At 44.9% G+C, this 18,265-nt stretch overlaps 1 protein-coding gene across 11 annotated transcripts in view; it reads right to left on the bottom strand.

Annotated features, from left to right (window-relative positions):
• HERC3 (HECT and RLD domain containing E3 ubiquitin protein ligase 3) overlaps nucleotides 1-16,996 on the bottom strand; it is a 47,053-nt gene extending 30,057 nt beyond the window's left edge. For 4 of the 11 annotated variants that reach the window (XR_004841464.1, XR_004841463.1, XR_004841466.1 and 1 more), the window contains exons 1-2: nucleotides 16,139-16,993; nucleotides 117-276 (exon numbers count right to left, since the gene is read on the bottom strand). Coding sequence is in view for 5 of the 11 variants with exons in the window: in XM_035890398.1 (XP_035746291.1) it covers nucleotides 117-276; nucleotides 16,139-16,364 (386 nt within the window). In the remaining 6 variants the exon portion in view is untranslated. Of the gene's footprint in view, nucleotides 1-116; nucleotides 277-16,138 lie in introns of all 11 variants that reach the window. The other 7 variants (XR_004841465.1, XM_009634841.2, XR_004841467.1 and 4 more) reach the window with 6 other exon arrangements.
• Nucleotides 16,997-18,265: the final 1,269 nt, after the last annotated feature.

Raw genomic sequence — 18,265 nt, 5'->3', positions numbered from 1 at the left:
TCCTGCCCCTCTGAGAGAATGTGCTCCCACTGACTCCAGGCTGGAAGGCAAGCAACCCTTGACACATCACCTCCAAGGAGCTGCCTTAAGGAAACCTGAACTGGTTAAAAATTTACCTCGGTACCGTCACTGCATCTTCTATAGTGGTGAGGCCCAACTGTCCATCGCTGCCAGCGCCCCAGGAGAAGAGCTGGCCCTGGTCGCTGAGTGCCACGCTGTGGGACTCTCCGCAGGCCACGTGCACGATGTGCTGCCCGGCCAGGGCTCCAATTTGCTCTGAGGAAAACAGAAAACCTCTCCAGTCACAGGATTCATCTGACAGTGACATGCAGACATCAGGTCTAGGCAAATCTGCACACACAGCCATTCAGATGGGTGCACTGATCCCCAGTTTAGTTTTAAAACACTTCCCACAAGAGGAAAGCACCAGGTTTTACTGAAAAAAAAAGTAGCTGCTGAGCTCTTCCAAAAGCCTGGTCTGCAAATCATAGGAGAAAGGCAGGTACATGCCCCCAAGCACAATGACGGTCTACACACAGCCAGCCTCACAGATACAGGGAAACCTATCAGGTTATTTAGGAACAACCAGACTTCCCACACTTGGGGTTTTCTCACTCAGTTTTGATGCGGGGATCAGCCAGGACCCAGAAGTTGGCAGACCCTGTAAAACATATGTGACCTTCCACAGCTCTCATGTCCAATGAAGATGAGCAATCCACAAAGCTAAACAACCCATCTGCCCCTAGCTTTATTGTTCAATGCATGGAAGAGTACGTGTTACGACATCACCCATGCTAAGCTTAGAACAGGTTTGAACCTATCAACTTATTGCTGCCACTGTCAGACACTCATAAAAAGTCCCATAAAAAGGAAGCAAAGCAAGAAGGCCTTACAGAATAAAAGAGAAAAAAAATCAGAGTCCTCTAGAAAATCACCCACAATTGACTTTTTATCATTACATTGCATTAGGCAACCGAAGTAAGTTTGACAACTACTCTTAGAACATCAACAAGCAAATCTTATTTATTACGCAGAGTTTTTACAAATGGACATGAAGTCTTGTTTTGCATTAAAGCATTGGAAATGCCACACATCTGATGGAAAAACTCCCCACAAGCCAGTCAGAAGGAAAGTTGGTTTTCTTTTTTCTTCCCTGTATAAATGCAAATGTTTCAGGTGGACAAAGAAAGATTTCACCCTACAAGCTACAAGGCAGTGATCACTTTTATTAAAGTCCCACTTGCCTGCGACATGAACGGGAAGGGTAGTTACACATCATTCTATAAAAATGATACCCCACTTCAAGGGCATCCAGAAATCATTAACATACTTAGCACCAAAACCTGCATACCAATCAATCTAAATGTCTTAAATGAATTTAAAAGGAAGGCACCCCTAGGAGGGCTAAGTTTGAGAGTCAGGAAATGAGGAGAAGAATCCCTAATGGATGTTATGGAAGAGAGAGGTGGCAATTATTTAAATATGCATTCTAACAGAGAAAAATGCCACCTGAACTTGTGCTTCCTTTCACTCAAAATAATTAATGGTAAAGGAGGTGCAGTTTACAAGTAATAAGCAAACAAACATCTAGGAGAGTTGGAGGACTGGGCCTGCCTGAGATCCGTCCATCGTTTAGCCCTGCCATCTAATAACGCCCTTCCAGCAGGACTAATTTCGCCCAATCCCACTGCCAACCCTATGCAAAGACACAGGCAGGTTTTGAGGGCAGTAACTCAATTTACACATGTGGTTTCCACACTTGGGCCCATAAGCATCCAACTGTAGCACTGCTTGGCATCCCATTTTATGTTCATTTGCATATAATTAAGGGAGCCTATTTTTATGCATAAGCTCTAAACAACCAGCAGCTGTACATGCTGGTCAAGGTCAATCACAAACAACAGACAAGGTGTCTCGACAGCACATGTGGCTATGGTCTATTCCTCTCAGTCAGCCAGCAAGACAAAAAAAAAATACCTGCTGCAACATGCCTGACACTTCGGCCAAGCGTGTTTCTGTACTGCGACCTGCAGGTTCCAAACTAAAGCTCCTGCTGGAGAGGATCCCACCATCAAAAGAAGAGAGGAACGAAGCCATTCAGATCTTCACAGGAAAACCCTTTGATTCATGAACACCTCACTTTGCTATAAGCTTGCTGGCCAAGGTGCACTGAGATGGTCACAAACCTGCCCTTCTTCCAAAGCTGGTCCCTGCACACTGCCAAACACCTCAGGGGACAACCTGAGTCTGACAAAAGGAGAAACATGGACAATATGGGAGGCTAGGGCATCCATAATGGAGACTGTTTTGCTACCTGCAGGCATGACAAAGCAAATTTCTTCCCTGGAAAAGCAGTATTTGCTGCAGTAAGTATACATCTCATTTGCTGTGGAAAGACTACTGCGAGCAGCCCCTGAGCCATCAGAGCACCGTGGGGAGGTGGCAGAAGACTTCAGTGACCAAAGATCAGCATCAAGAGCTGGAGGAGGCAGGACTCTGACCACAGCAGTACTGCAATGGGAGAAAGAGGGCCCTGAGCTATCAGGAGGCTGCAGCAACAACTACATAGCAAGGGCTTCACACACTGGGACACAGAGAGGACATCCAACAGGTTTAGAAATCCAGAGTGATTGCTTCAGTCCCCACAGACTCCATCTTAAGTTTAATTTAGCAACACAAACCTGACCTTGCTCTGTATGCCATCCCAGGGGACTAATAAATACTGACTGGTTTTGAAAGGCTGCCTTGTGTCACTGAAAGCCTTCAGTGACTGCACTGCTCACCCAAGAAGCAGAGTACAGCCTCACCTGTACTCACGGGATGACCACAGGCAGCAAACACATGCCTGTCTTGGAGCTGAAGATGTTTGCCTTCAGAAATGTACATTTATGGTCCATCTCACTATAGTACATTCCTAAACCCCTGTCTATCACGGGTTGCCTGCAAAGTCATGAAGAAATGTAAACACCAAACAGTTTAAGTCTTACACACTCTCACACACATCTCTTTCCAGAGATGGAAAAGAGCCAGCCTTCCTCTGAGGGCACAGACTGCCCAGGCAGTCCAGCAAGTGTCCCAGTTCAGTGTCAGGCTTGCCAAGCTACCCAATGTACCAACTCCCTGCTAACATGGGTAGTATTATCAAAAACATCTGACAATTCTTTGTTGACCTCCCGCCCCTTCCTCACATCAACACGAGGCGTTTCAGTAGTTGGTATACATTTGTTTTAATTTCCAGAGCATCACAACACCATTATTCATTCCTTAGAAATGTTGCATCGCTGCAGTGAGATGAAGGGTACAGAGGGTGAAGTTTATTCTTAGTATTGTGTCTTCAGTAACCGATGAATAAAACCAGTCAAATGGAGCTTAATAGGCATAATCATATAGAAAGCAAAGCAGAACAAAAGCCTGAAAGCAACAGGGAAGGGCTGAAGGAGTTATGCAATACAGTGTTTCAACATGTCATAAAACTTTCAAAAAACAAACAAAAAAAACCCAAGTTCCACGAAGTACACGCTGATCCAATCTTTTCTTTCTGAAGCCAAGAGCCGTCTCTAAACAGCAGCAATGCTCAGAAGTCATTTATCAGTTCCTCTTATCTGGTGGAGTTTCTATTTTAATTTCTGTCCACTAACTCATGGACCTCAACGTAAACAGATGTATCAAGGTTTGACTTCTTTTGGCCTTAACCTTGCTAGATCTTTTCATAAAATACACATTGGACCAAAGAATGAGGTCAAGGCGAAACACCTTCAGGAGAGCCCTTCTCTGAATGGTGACAGGTTCCCAGGACTACTCTTGTGTTTTGTTGCCTGGCTGTGGTTTTCAGGGACAGACCATCAAAAGTTGAGGATAGGTGCTATGTATTGCTGTAATTCAGCTTTCTGACAGTCAGTGCATTTAGCTTGAAGGTTTGGAAATGGCAGTAAAGCTGGGCCAAGAATGAAAAACCCTGAAAAGCGCACCTTCAGTCCGCAGCTTCACTATTTATAAAGCAGGGCTTATACTTTGCCCCCAGTGTTGGAAAGCTATACAAGTTCTTCAGTGCCTGCAATGGCTGGAAGCACAAAGCATGCAGTTATATTGCACTGATTAGAATGCACAGGCAACGAATGATTAATTAGCTTTCCTACTCCTAGTAAGTTTATCAGAGTTGGTACACCCTTTTGGTGTATAGCTTCCAGCTGCTCACAAGACAGGCTTTTGCTAGAAGACATGGCAGAATCCTTCAGCCATACGTGTACCGGGATGTACACAAACAGCAGCAGATGGCTTCTACTGTCTGAAAATTATCAGCCCTGAGGTTACCCCTTCAGTGGCAACATCTGGATTTCTTTGCTAGTGAGAAGCAGCTGTGGCTTGGAAGAGTTTCAAGTGATTTCAGTCTGCTTGGACACCTGGCCAAAACTCCTCATTGCCTCCCCAGTTTGACAATAAGCAACTCAGAGCATTTGCTCATCTTGGTTGTTGCTGTCTCTTAGGAAAGTGCTCACAGACTCTCTAAGTCTTACTAGCTTGCCTGGATAAGAAAGAAATGGTGGTAGAAACAGCTGTTGGCAAGAAATTCCTGGGGGTTAAATGCTAGCAGCTAGCAAGTCTGAGGACAGATGAGCCAATTTCTCTTCATTGCCATGCTTGTTAATATAGGCCACGTCCACACTGGGGATGCCTGAGCATTGTGCAGTCAAGATCTAAAAATCAGAAGTGTGAGATACAACATTTTAATGCACAAGGCAGCTGAATATTTAATCAGACACCAATAGCAACATAAGCTTCACTCATATGGTCTTTCTGTTCTCAGAGTACTGAAAAGCCTTAATTCTTACAGGAAAGAAGCAGAGTTCTCTCCTTTTGGAGATTAATTGCACAAACACATTAAACCATCTAATAAAGTGACACTAACAGGACTAGCACTTATGGAAGCCTGATAAAACAGCCAAATACTCCATGAAAGACCTGCTACTGCCTTCAATGGGTACAAAAATAAGAAAATAGGAAACCAGTCCCCAACATTTCATTAAACCACCATACAAAAAGCAAGTGAAGAACAGTGGCTCAAATTCCCTGACAAGATTTTTATATATTAAGTAGGAAGCTTCAGCTGACTGCTGATTCCCCAGTCTCCGCTGGCACATCCCAGAGAGGTTTCTGCATATGGACATCCTGGCTGTATTTCTAGGCTGTGATGAGCTTCATTATTTCCGTCCTGATGAAGTCAGCTGAGCATTAACACATGTCTGAATGTTTTAATGAAACTGGAAAGAGGAAAAGAGAAAAAACAAAGTGCGGCAACTGAAATGCTTGCAATCCAAAGTGAATGAAGAGAGGAGTACACCCAAGATTTCTCCCTCCCCTTATGATGTTGCTCCTTATTTTGTCAGCACAACTTCAACAACGTCATAGCTATTCAATGCTTTTACCGCTATTAGCAGCACCAGTACACTCACCAACTTTTCCAGGAAACATCACCCCAGTGGAAGTGCAATTCTGCCACTTGGAAACTAGTAACTGGGAAGGGGAAAATCATACTGTTTGTCAGGGCCTTTTTGCCTCTTCCTCTTTCCTTTAAAGCACCCCAAAATGAGCCTCTGATTTTCCTCTGCACACTTTCAACTCCGACCACCTAAGCATCTGTGCTCACAGCTACCACAGGCAACATCTGGAGTTTGGGACTGGGAGGAAGAAATCAGACTCTGCAAACCACTTAAGCAAAATACAGACTTTCCAAAGCTATCAGGTGCTTTTGAAAACATAATCTAACCCAGCCAGCTAAAACTGCTCCTAGCACCACCTCTGCAAGGCTGTGGTTTGTCAGCAGTAACACCAGAGGAAGGCTCACAGGGAGGAGGCGAGGGCTGAAGGACGGTTTCAGGAACACACCTTCATGACTACAGACAGCCTCTGGCATGGCCAGGCGTACGACACGCACAACACGTAGGCAGCTGGAACCACCCTGCCCAACACCAGCCCCACAAATTCACCACAGCTACCTTCCTCCTCCTTGCTAAGCCTCTCTCAGAGAAGGCATTGCATGCTTGTTGTGTCTTGCATTCAGACTACACCAGACTACTGCATGCAAGGGCAAGGGAGACATCGTGCTCTGCACCTGCACGGCACATGACTACAAGAGCAAAGCCCCCAGGGAGACCACATCCCTGCTGTACAACAGCTCCCCTCGCTTTCTGCCTGCTGTTCTCACCCACATATAGCAGCTCACCTTATTCTCAAACTTCTCTTCATATGGGGCAAAAGCTTTGAAGCATGTAGCAAGCAAATGTTTACATCAGCACGTAACCTCCTCCGACTTCTGACAACTGAAGTTCACTATATCCATCAAGGAGGATGGGTTTTACAAGTCCAACTAGCAAATCTTGAGGTCTTCTTGTCATGGACTTTGTGAAGTGCTGCTACGCTTGCAGCAGAAAGCAGAGCAGTACCAAGAGCAGCCTGATCGGAGCGACTGACAAGAGCAGCACCAAAACTGATAAGGCTCTGATAATTTGGTCAGAAAGGAGGAAATGTAAACATAGAGTAGACTCACTGAACAAAAAATAAGAGGGGGGAGAAGACCATACAGGACAGAGGACAGACCAAAGCAGGTGACATTGCCAGGAACACTGTTGGCCACAGAGGTGGGAACACTGTCTGTAGGTCAAGGCTAAGAAGCTCCAAGTAACAGAGACAATGATTCTGCAGTCCCCTTTCATCCACAGACACTAATGATGCTTATCAAGATGACTGCTTCCCTGCGCAACACGTACAGTACTGCTCATTAATTTATTTAGCATGGCTACTTACAGGCTTAAATCTGAGAGAGGCTGGTTTGGTTATTAGAACTGCCTTTACTTTACAAAGCTGTGTGTGGTCATGTCAAGGCAGGAGTGTAAGAGGAAGAAGTGAGAGGCCACCATGACACCCCTGGGTGTCACTTCACATACGCTTTGCCAGCTACTCCCCCTCACAGCTGTGAAAGCAGACACCTATGGTGAAAAAGCAAACCCCTTCCACAGACATAGCCATAGAAAGCCTTTTACTTCCCCACGTCGCTGCCTTTTGTCTAGGGGACACAGCCTCTCCGAGCACCTCTGAGGAGCCATAGGCAGACCGGCACGAGCACAGCCAGCAACCAGATGGAGAAGGCTCTTGAAAAGGGCTGGGCAGGCAAAGGCAGCTTCAGTCTGACAAGCATCAGCTGGCAGAGGGAAGAATTCACCTTCAGACCATGGAGGTAAACAAGTAAGGGCAGCTCTTTCAAAGAGGGAAGGCACCAAGACTTGTGAAAAAACCACAGCAGGGGGGGGTTGGGAGGGGGGAGGAGTATGTTTAAGAAATCCAGAAAGCGCCTGTTTTCCTCTTCAGGTTACTGCAGAGAGCTGTAAAGGTGGTCACTTGGCCAGGCTTGCTGGCCACTGACAGCACAGAAACTGCGGCTGGCCCGTGACTGCGAAGAAACCCCCCAAGGTCCACCATGCACACCCTGACAAATGCCACGGCTCCAGGGCAGCAACTCCAGCACAGGCGGGATGCACCAGACCTCAGGGTGATGTGCAGAGGATGGACGTCAGAGGTGGAAAGACGAATTACGGAGATGGGTGCGTAGATCCTGGATTTGATGTGTTGGTACCACAGAGTGCAAAGCTATATTTCTGCCTGAGAAATCCCAAGCAAAGCCACAGCAATCTTGAGAGCTGTGGCAAAGGTTGATGGCCACACGCAGAGACAGCAGACCAGGGAAAAAAGCCTTAACACGGCCCCTTCCAGCACACATGCTGGCAGACCATAACAGATTTAAGGCTCAAAGACCCAGGAACAACTACAGCCTGTCCTTGAGGCTCAGTCAGTTGCTCCAGGCAGCAAATCACTGCCGCAGGAGGCGAGGCAAGAGTTTACTGTTATCCATCTGCTGTGCTTGATCCTGCAGATCACTGCTGTATGAGTGTCCTTCCGCAGCAGGTGATCACATCTGAGCAGAGGGCTCAAAGTGAAGCACCTCCAAGTCCCTGCAAGACAGAGAGCATTGCTGTATACTATACACACTGCAAGCAAGCCACAAGGGCTTCACTCCGCCTTTTGCCTCTGGACAGTTTCTGTTTTGCCATCTTTTCACATTATTGGAGCAGTTTTCAACAACAGGAAGCATTTAGCCTTCACATGGGCATTTTATATTTTCTTCTAGAAGGGAGGCTACATTTTCTAGGTAGCTGCACTTGGCAGTCTCACCCCTGGCAGCCCCAGGCTTTGGCAAAGCAGCATGTGATTTTCAAAAGCACTTGGTGTGCTCCTCACTCTGTTCCCATTTATTTCAGTCCTGCAGAGATTTTCATGGGAGCAGGACAAAGCCACATTCCTGAAAAGCCACACCTGCAGAGTGCAGGCTCAGTACAGCACCCTTGCCCTTGCTTTCAATGACATCCCCATCAGGTTCACAAATACCGCCTGAAAACACATTTCTGCAAAGAAGCACAGTGACTGGGAAAGGGAGGTAATTAATGCAGTCCATTTGTAAAATGTAAAACATTTACAAAAGTCTATTTATTAATTTTTCTCTACTGTGAGATTCAAAGGGCATTCTGAGAAAAGGAGATATGAGCATCTGTACATTCCTTTTTGGTGAGTTTATATAGGCAGGCAGCTGTTTAAAAGGCAGGTCAGGTGTTAAGAGAAGGAGCATTTCTTCACAGCTCTGCTGTAGGAACAGCAGTTTTCTGCCTGCAGCCTTAAGCGTCAAAAATATTTGATTTCTGAGAAGAAAAAAGTTTCACAAAGATCTTTCAGATAAATTCTTCTTTCCAATACAGTTTAAGGAGGAGCATCAGGCTGTTTAATGTTGACTGAGTCAAACTTAAAATCATCACACAGTTCTGCATCTTCTGGAAGATTTGATGTCTAGAGACAACAGAACAAGCAACAAGCATACACCACGAGCCAGAATCAAACTCAGTCTTCCCATGTAGTACTTACACACTGAAAAGCAAGCCAATCCCTTTTCCATTAGGAAGGGGGACATTCATCCTGAAGACCCCATACACTCTTGTGAACCTTCAAGATCAAATCATAAGAATGCTTTACATTCACCTTTAACAAACTCGGGCTTTGTTACCTTGAAACACATGCCTGTATGTTTTCATACAAAGGAAACACAGGATACTAAGGCAAGGGAAAAACCATCCTTACTGAGGGAAAGCACTTGGGCTGCTATATTGGGAGTGAGAATAGAATTTCTGGAGTTGGTGGGGAGACATTTCTTATTTCAGATGTCTATTCATAGACCCCCACCTATATAAAAGCTGCCCAATAACTGCATATCATCTGTGGTTGTGTCACATAACACATCTTGAAGACAAGTGTGATGAACTTCCAGCATCAACAGCCACCAAACTACTGAAATCTTTCCTAGATGCTGGGATTCTCAGCCCTACTTACAAATTCAGCTTAATGAGGTCGTCACTTTTGTCCAGCACGGACAGCTATTCTGAGCACAGGAAGGATGGGGCATTCAGAAAACTTGCATCTGTCGCCTCCAGCTTCTTTCCTGCCTTCTCCCTTTGCCTCACCGCTCACACAGCTACTCACCCATTTTATCCTGAGCCCATCATTCAGCTTCAGCATGGTTGCAGGAGAGGTGACAGTCATTAGTGCCACATACCATGCCAACGCCAGGGTTTCACACTCCAAGCCAGGCATGTAGACAGCCTTTATTTCTGTTGCACCTTCAGAAAGCCTCTGAATAGTACACATGATACAGGAACAACGAATATGACCAAGATAAATGCAAGTTTAGGTTGCTAAGCTGCCCTACAAATCCCCAATTAAAGGACAAAAAGCTGGTCATTCCTGAGAGACATAAAAATGGTCCCTCAGGGTATCAGTAAAATAGGCTGTACTGATTCTAAAAAAAAAAACAAAAAAAACAAAACAAAAAAAAACCACACCACCACACACACCAGTATCTTGCTTCCCTGGGCTCACTCTTGTTTTCATCCCTCAAAGTGAAATCGAGAGAAATCTGGTGGTTGTAATAATACATGTGTTTTTAGAGTCAGCATTTCAGAGTTACATCTGAGAACACATTACAGTCATTTCAGGCTCAGAGTATAAATTTCTTGACTGACAGGAAACCAGATTTCTACTGGTTTAGATTCTCCTGAAGAGCCTTATCTCTCCTCAGTTTAGGCTCTCCTAATCCTGCAGTCCCAGAGAATATTGGTAGAAGCCAGTTCTCATTATCCAGACTGTGCAAATTTTAAAACAGCCCACCCTAAATACCTGGCATATTCAGAGCCCTCAGCCAACCAATTCAATACAGCACATGCATATTTAAGATATCTAAGGGGAAGCAATTCCTTTGATTTTGTTTCTCATTTGAGCTTATACATATTGTTTCTAAATGAAGTAATTTTTAAATCCAGCCTTCTAATTTTGAAACCTAAAATCATCCTGAAGTCCAGAATGCACCAATTCAGCCAAGACGGACACACCATAACGCAAGTCCACGTTGCTGGATGTTGCTGCAGTCACTAGTGAAGGCATAAAATCTCAAATAGCTTGTTGGTCAAGCCTGTGAGCGATCAAATGAAAGGAAGGGATGAGTACAAATGAACATAACTGACTCTGCACAGGGTGGCCAGTTTAATAATCTGACTCTTCTTACAAAAAAGATTTACAATAGGTGCTGAAGCATAAATTGTGTCCTAATCCTTCCTTTATTATTTTTCTGGTTTAAAGTCAGCTGCTGCAGGCCAGCACCAAAGGCCTGACTCTACAAGGGTCTCTATCCCTGAGATGTCCCCATCAGACCCCTCAGCATGCTTGTTTCCAGGCACATCCTCCCAGGCTTTGGCAGGACCGATGCCTGCAAGCAGGGCTGCCATGCCTCTACTGGAGCTTTTACAGCATGCTGCTCTGCTTTGGGGGGTGAGAAGTGCGGTGAACACCAAGCAGGACTCTCCCAGACCACAGCACTTGGGAAGTGCTGCAACAGCTGTGTGCTGAGCCTCAGCTCCATGCCCAAAAAGAGGGACAAAACCGTCTCAGATCCTCTGTTGAAAAGCCTTAGTGGAACCTCCTGGTAAGCTTTTTTCTTTTTCTTGTTTCACACCTTGTGCAAAGAGGAGGAAGGCAGGGCGAACCAACCATTCTCCTGCCACTATCATCCCACCCTGTGAGCGACTCTCAACCTTACCTATTCAATGCATCAGCTATACCTCCTCATCTGCAACCTGCTCGCTTCCACGGCTGCTTCCAACAAACACAAGCCCTGGCACCTCTCCTCCTCCTCCTGAACAACCAAGGCCTCCTGGCTGACTTCTCACACACCGGGAAGAGGCTAAAAGAGGAAGATCCATACAGACTGTCCTTCCAAGCAGGTTGCACATCTGAATTCTCAGCTGTTACAGGGTTTACGATGGACAGGCATGCCACAGTGAGCACCAAGGTCTCTGGTCACTGTAACCCTGTGCTGAAGTTCAGGACAAGTGGATTTATGTTTGAAAAGAAAGGCCACCGAGTTCAGAGAAATGCAGGGGATCTGGATCATGTAGTGGGTTTTTTTGTTTTGGTGGGGGTTTTTTCCCTGCTTTTTGAAAGAGATTGAACACAACGATGATATTTCTAGCCCTGCAGCTATGAGCAGCTGGATTCCACAATGCACACAGAAGCAATGCTACCCTGCACATTTACATCCCGACAGGAAATTTGGTAAAAAAAACATGGTTTTGTCTGCTGTGTGTTACCAGAGAAAAGGCTCGAGGCAAATTTGGTACCAGACATTTTTCTGTAACTCTTGAGACACTAATTACCAAAGCACAGGTTTTCTCAGTAGCATAAGTCAAATTAAGTCCAAATGACTTGCAGAGAACAAATCTCTAGACCAGAAAACAAGTTCCACATCTCAGACTCAAGATGTTTTTAAAGCTTTGCAAATGGCTAACAACCAGCTAGTTATTTCATACTCCTCTAAGTCAGCCCAAATTCTAAAAGAACCCTTACCTTAGAATCATAGAATCATTTAGGTTGGAAGAGACCTTTAAGATCATCAAGTCCAAGTTACTTGGGCCTGTCTTTTGTTCCCCAGCATATGCATGCACATTCAGATAAAACACACTTAACTAAGAATCATCACAGAGAGTCAAGACATCATGTCAGACCAGAAGAAAATCATTCCAAGTGAAATTACAGGACTGAAGAAGCAGAAATTTAGATACAGTTATAGAGAACAAATTTCTTGTTTCCTGAAACTATTGCAGTACAAAATTATCACTTCCCATTAAAGACATAATGCATGTTAACACCTGATGATGCTCAGGAAATTAATGCAAACTCAGACTGATTTTACAGAACAGTGGGCTCAATATTTCACAACTAAGATCGCTGGGTTGCTTCTCCTAAGGCATTGTCAGTGACTCTGGGGACTCCAAGCACATAAGAACGCAAGTAAAAGTTAAAGCTTCTGTCTGACCTGTTCTATTAACTATGGTCATGGTGAGAGAACACTAGGACAGCATCTCCCCCCCTGCATCCCTGCCAAGTGATTGCAGAGACAAGCTATAGACTGTTTCAGGGGGTGGGGAGGAAGAAGAGGGGAGTCATTTCAATATTAACAAGGCCAGGTATCCATCCCCAAGAGGGATGAACTCCTCAAGTAGCTTGCTGACCACCAACATTCAAAGAAGGAATGAAACAGTAAATAGCATGACAATGTGGGGAGATGGCTATTGGGGGAACCCCACAGGAGTGGCTCACCCAGCATTACCCTAGCTCAGAAGTGAGGAGTTGGAAGCAATCAAAGGAACATACTTTTAGTTAGGATGAACTTCTTAAACATCTTAAATATTAATTTTACTGCCACAGTGTAAAATCCAAGGAAAGGGCACTTCCAGAAAATAAACCTCTGTTGACTCATACTCTTTCAGTGGCACACACTCCCCCAATAATTTCTGTTCCCTGTAGTGGAGAGGCACAAGAATCAATTTGCCAGCTGCTACCCTGTCTCTGCATTACATCCACAAGCTCAGCTGATGTGACAGTAAACACAGCTTTTTAATTAACAAGTTTCTTTCATTTCAAAAGGTGCCCTCTGAGAGGAACTGCTGAAACAATTCTGTGCCACCGTTTGACATTTTTGCAAGTAACATGAATGAGAAGCAAAATTGAACCCCCCTACTACAGATGTGTAAACGGGCAGCAGAACAAGAGAAAAAAAATTATTTGGAATACATAGTAAGGGAAGGAAGGGAGGCAAAGTCTTCAAAAGCACTCACTGCAAGTATAACAACTCTTGTCCCACTGGAAGTCATTAGTAAAACCTGCAAGCTTAGCAAGGAGAACAGAGTTAGACCCATGTTCAGTGCACTGCAAAGTCCCAGAATTTTATTCACAAGCAGATATCATCCTGGGAAATAACCATCTCTGGTTAAACAATGTGATCATATATTCTAAAAACACTAATTGAAGCTTTCAGCATGCCGGCAGCATAAGCCTCATGTACATACACACACAAAAAAAAAAGAGAGAGACAAAAGTGAGTTTCCCCTCATGAGCACAGACCTGGGCAGCAGGAAGATCACTCCACCTCTCTGAAGTCACTGAGCCTTCAAGGCATGAAAATATGCAGGGGATCTTGAACCTTTTGCTGTTACTCTCAAGCACAACCAAGCCACTCTGCAGGCCATGGTAAACATTACTGAAGTCCAGAGGGCTGGCAGGGGGCCGAAGTTCAGGAGCTGCCTGGAGGGGACAGTCAGTGCTGTGTCACAGCCTCCCGCAGCAGGAGCTGTGGCTCACTTCCAGAGCTGGGCAGAGGTCAGCCACTTCCAGCTGCCCACACAGGCTGGGCAGAAAAAAGCCATAAGGCAGAGGCTGGAGAGATGCCGCTGCAAGGCTCCCAGTTCCAGGCACTTCTCCCATTCTCTACCTCAGACACCTCCTGACAGTCTTTTCTCTCTTCATCAGCTGAGGACCCTATGCCCCACACATACATCTTCACTTCCTATCCAACACGGCTTCATCCATAGGTCCACAACTAATGGAGAATAAGAAAGATGATCTTTGACATGCCTTTCTATACAGAAGGTATAAGGTTGTCTTTATCCCATGCAGGGGAGGTGGGGATGAAAGAGAAGGGCTTGATTCTTCTTGCTCCTATTTGCAAAGGAGAGCTAAGAAATTCAGTTCCCATTGTTGCAAGCCAAAGCAGACCCACAGAAAGCAGCGGGTGGGTCTCTCCCCCAGTTTACTGTTGTTATGGTAAAGACTCCTAGGACTGTTCACCATGAGCTAAAAAGGGAAACTGTTCTTTGCTTTACAGCCCATATGCCCTCCCACCTGCCCCAGCCATCAGTGCTGCATCGGTAGAGAAACACAGTTTTTCAAGGATGGCCACAGGCTCCTCAGAAAGCAGCACTGCAGAACCTGTTTCAGAATGAATGAAACCTGCAGGATAACTGGGAGTTGGTGTCACATCTTAGTCACAGTCCCTTAATTTAAGGGGTAGAAGAAGGGCACTTGGGATCAAACCCAAAAACCTTTTTATTTCTATTTCCAAATCTCAGACTGCCCCTCTTCGACAGCCCTAGCTGAAGGCAGGATTACCTAGTTGCTGGAAGTCTACACTTCAGCATTCAGGATTCATGAGATCCATTTCCAGCTCTGATCTTCTACTCACCCTGAAGCCTCCATTTTAATTATCATCTTATGCTTGCTTTATTTTATGGATAAACAGCAGGCTAGCCCAAAGATGTTTCTCCGAGTATGCATCTTTACAGCACTTGGAACAGTACTGAATTTCTCAGGCCTCTGCACTGGAGTCACACAGCTAGCTAGGTGATTTGCAGGATGAAGTATCCTCATCAGGCTGGGTGGAATATTCACTAGGCTTGGCTTCCTTTTACTAAGCATCTCATTCATTCCAGGGCCTAAATTTACAAGTCCTTGGAAGATGAACAATGGTTGTGCATAGAGAGGACTTAAGCGCTCCTGATAATCCTGACCTCTTTTAGTAATTGTCAGGAAAACACTTGTAAGAAAAGCAAGAGAGGCCGGATTCACGGTCAACTCCTCTAATCCAGCACCACAGGCGTCCAGCATCCAACATCTACCACCTCATTTTGGGAGAGAGAGAGAGACAAAGTGATGGGAAAAAGGAGCAGTGGAATCAGTCAGGTCAGGTTTGTACATGCCACATTGGGAGCTGTGGCTATTTTGTACATCTCATCTCTATTGTGCAATATTAGGGTACACTACAGAAGCCCCAAGCCCTACAGAGGGTAGCCTGCAGTTTGAGGGAAGATTATGTCTTATTGCTCTAATTACCTACAGAAGGATTTTATTATATTATGGAAACATAAATACCTGTACCTTCACCACATGCCAAAACCAAGAAGTTAATGAAAGGTGAATTAGAAGACCAACATTCAAAAGAAAGTCTGTAAGAAAGGCTTCAGGGTTTCTCAAAATAACAATACACAATTAAACCACTCCTTCACCCTGGGAAGGACAGGCATTAGCTGTCTGTGGTTCTGGACACACAGGTTCTGCCCACTGGAACACAATGAATAAGATGCAGTCTGAGTCTGGGGAACACCAGGCTACAATGACCACCTCCTAGACTAAGAAAGTATGAAGGCACAAGTCAACAAGAGATTTCCAAGAGGGGAAAACAAAATTTATATGCCCTCTTGGCCAAAACAGAGTTTGTTCTCTACAACCATACTCAACACAGATCTCTCCTCTTTGATGTAAGTGGCAAAATTCCCCACAATAACTGAACAAGAGTAGGAATAAAGATGCAGTGCAAGCGGAAAGACAAAGCAGAAGACACTTGTGACTCATGGCCCTCTCTCCAGTTTTATAAAAAGGCAACATAATGCGAAACAACAAAATCTGCCCTGAGACCATCTGCGCTCGCCTCTGTTTTGATGCATTTCCCAGACACACTGATCAGACCCTGTCTCCCCACCCATGCTGCTCAGCTTTAGCTTTCTAGAGCCAGCAAATATTATTCAGCATCACGACTGTGTTATTACACATGATCTTCAGCTGTTAGCTGCTCCAGAGCAACCAATACAAAGCAGCTTCCATAATCTTCTCAGCCACCAGCCTCAAGAAAGTTTGAAGCACATATAAAAAGCCGACTTACCTGGCTTGCTTCCTTCACAGTCATGCCCCAGTTGGCCTTTGGTGTTCAAGCCACAGGTATACACTTCCCCATCCTCCAACAGGAACACGGAGTGGTTTCCTCCACATGCCACCTCCTTGACATTTCTGTCATGAATGAATCCATATACCTGTGGTTCAGGAATGATGACCTGGAGGTTGCTACCTATCCCAGGTTGTCCAAAAGACGAGTATCCCCAGCATAGCATTTTCTCTCTTTTCAGCAAGTCATGTATCCCTCCTGTGCAAGAGAAACGGGGAAGACGTGAATGAAGCAAGTACTCAACAAATGATCCTATAGAGATAAGCTGCTCAGAGCAGAAGGTAGAAAACAACTAAAAAAGGCATTTCCTGCATGACCTGTCAGGCTTGTGGACTGCCAGTAAAAAGGGATTTCCACCATGACACAAACAAAGAGGAATCAAGACAGCCCAGGTACTGAGTCAGCACCTTTATGCCCCAGCCATCTCCATCTGTAAGACAGTAGAAGTGTTCTGAAACCCAGCAGATCTGAGCTTTTATTTCAGCAAAATCACTCTGCATTGAGAACCAAAATGAACCCACTCCCCAAACCAACTGTAAGTCTTTGTAGACTAACATGTCCAAACCTGAACTTCCAGAGTTCCAGTGTCATGTTTGGGATCACTGCTTAAAGAAATTTAAAAATTATCTCAAAGGTGGTCAAACTAGTCCTGAACAGACCAACATAGGTATTTCTGGTGTACTGACCAATGCAGAACTGTATTATTTCTGATAGATCCACATTAAGAAGCATTTTGCTCAACTGAACACATTCTTGCAATGCAAATACGTGCATGTACAGACACAGATCCCTAAACTGCAGCAAGAATTTCCCAAGAAGCAGCAGTTCACATGGAGCAGCACACCAAGAGCTTGGCCCCAAGACCAATGGACAGATAACATTGACACAGCTTGCCAGCAGTCAGGTGTTTTGTGCTGCACTCAGCAAAAATCAGGGATTTCAGAGAGCAGGGTAACACAAGAGCTTGGCCCCAAGACCAATGGACAGATAACGTTGACGCAGCTTGCCAGCAGTCAGGTGTTATCTTTTGTGCTGCACTCAGCGAAAATCAGGGATTTCAGAGAGCAGGGTAACATGGCAAGGGAAAAAACAACATAGCAATATAAAACACCCAAGGAATTACTCAGCCTGAACCTGATAATGACCACAGGATGCTAATGCATAAAAGCTGAGGGGAGGGAAACAGCTCTCATTCCAGAAGCAGCATGTGAAAGATTTTAGTAACACTCCCTTGTCACTCCTAATCTCAATAGGTTTGGGTTATTTGTTAAACATGCTATACTAAGAAGACATTGAGAATTCCTCTGCTTGAACCAGAAACCAATTAAAGCTTTTTTTGTAAAGGGAAGAAGAAAGAAGAGAAGAAAATGAAAGATCCAAGGCATCAAGTCTTACGACTCACCGTGCCAAGTTTTAAACTCAGGCAATTTGCAGCAGCATTTACTGTCTTAGCACAGGATCAAAAAGCATAAAGGTAACCCTTGAAGCGCCTAAGATTCCTCAAGGAAACAAGATTCCTTCTCCTACTCTGCACAGATAGGAAGCACATGCATTCAGTTTGCTTCCAAAGCCTGGTGCTAATTCAAGCTCTAGGTATTAGCAATAAAGCCTTTCCTAATCTAAGCCCTAAGCAACAGGTGCTCATCTCTTTCCCGGTTATCCTTGCCCATCAGCTGTGGTCACGCAGTCAGGTGCGGTCCTGACTGCTGAGGCAGGACTGAGCTGCATGGAAGAGGGAGAGGATTGGATTTCCAGTTGTACCTCATCAGTGGTGCAATTTCCTACCACAAGCCATCTCTGCTCAGGTGCTTTAAAGCATGCTATCAATCCCATTTATCTCTATCAGCCCTTGCTGCTTTATAGCGTAATTCAATTCATTTCATCCACACGTGTGCTGATCACTGGCAGAAAAATTGAAGTGCATGCATGTGCTTTAAATGACACAACTGCTATATTTATAGTGAACTTCGTGTTCCATCTCAAAAAAATAACAGCATAAGTAACACCCTGGAGGTGGCAACGCTAAGGCAGGGAATCATTTCAAAACTGACATTTGAAACAGCAGAA

This window comes from Egretta garzetta, unplaced genomic scaffold, assembly GCF_000687185.1.
Source record: "Egretta garzetta isolate BGI_Z169 unplaced genomic scaffold, ASM68718v1 scaffold32, whole genome shotgun sequence".
Lineage (NCBI taxonomy): Eukaryota > Metazoa > Chordata > Aves > Pelecaniformes > Ardeidae > Egretta > Egretta garzetta.
This window is presented reverse-complemented; position numbering and strand designations above follow the sequence as displayed.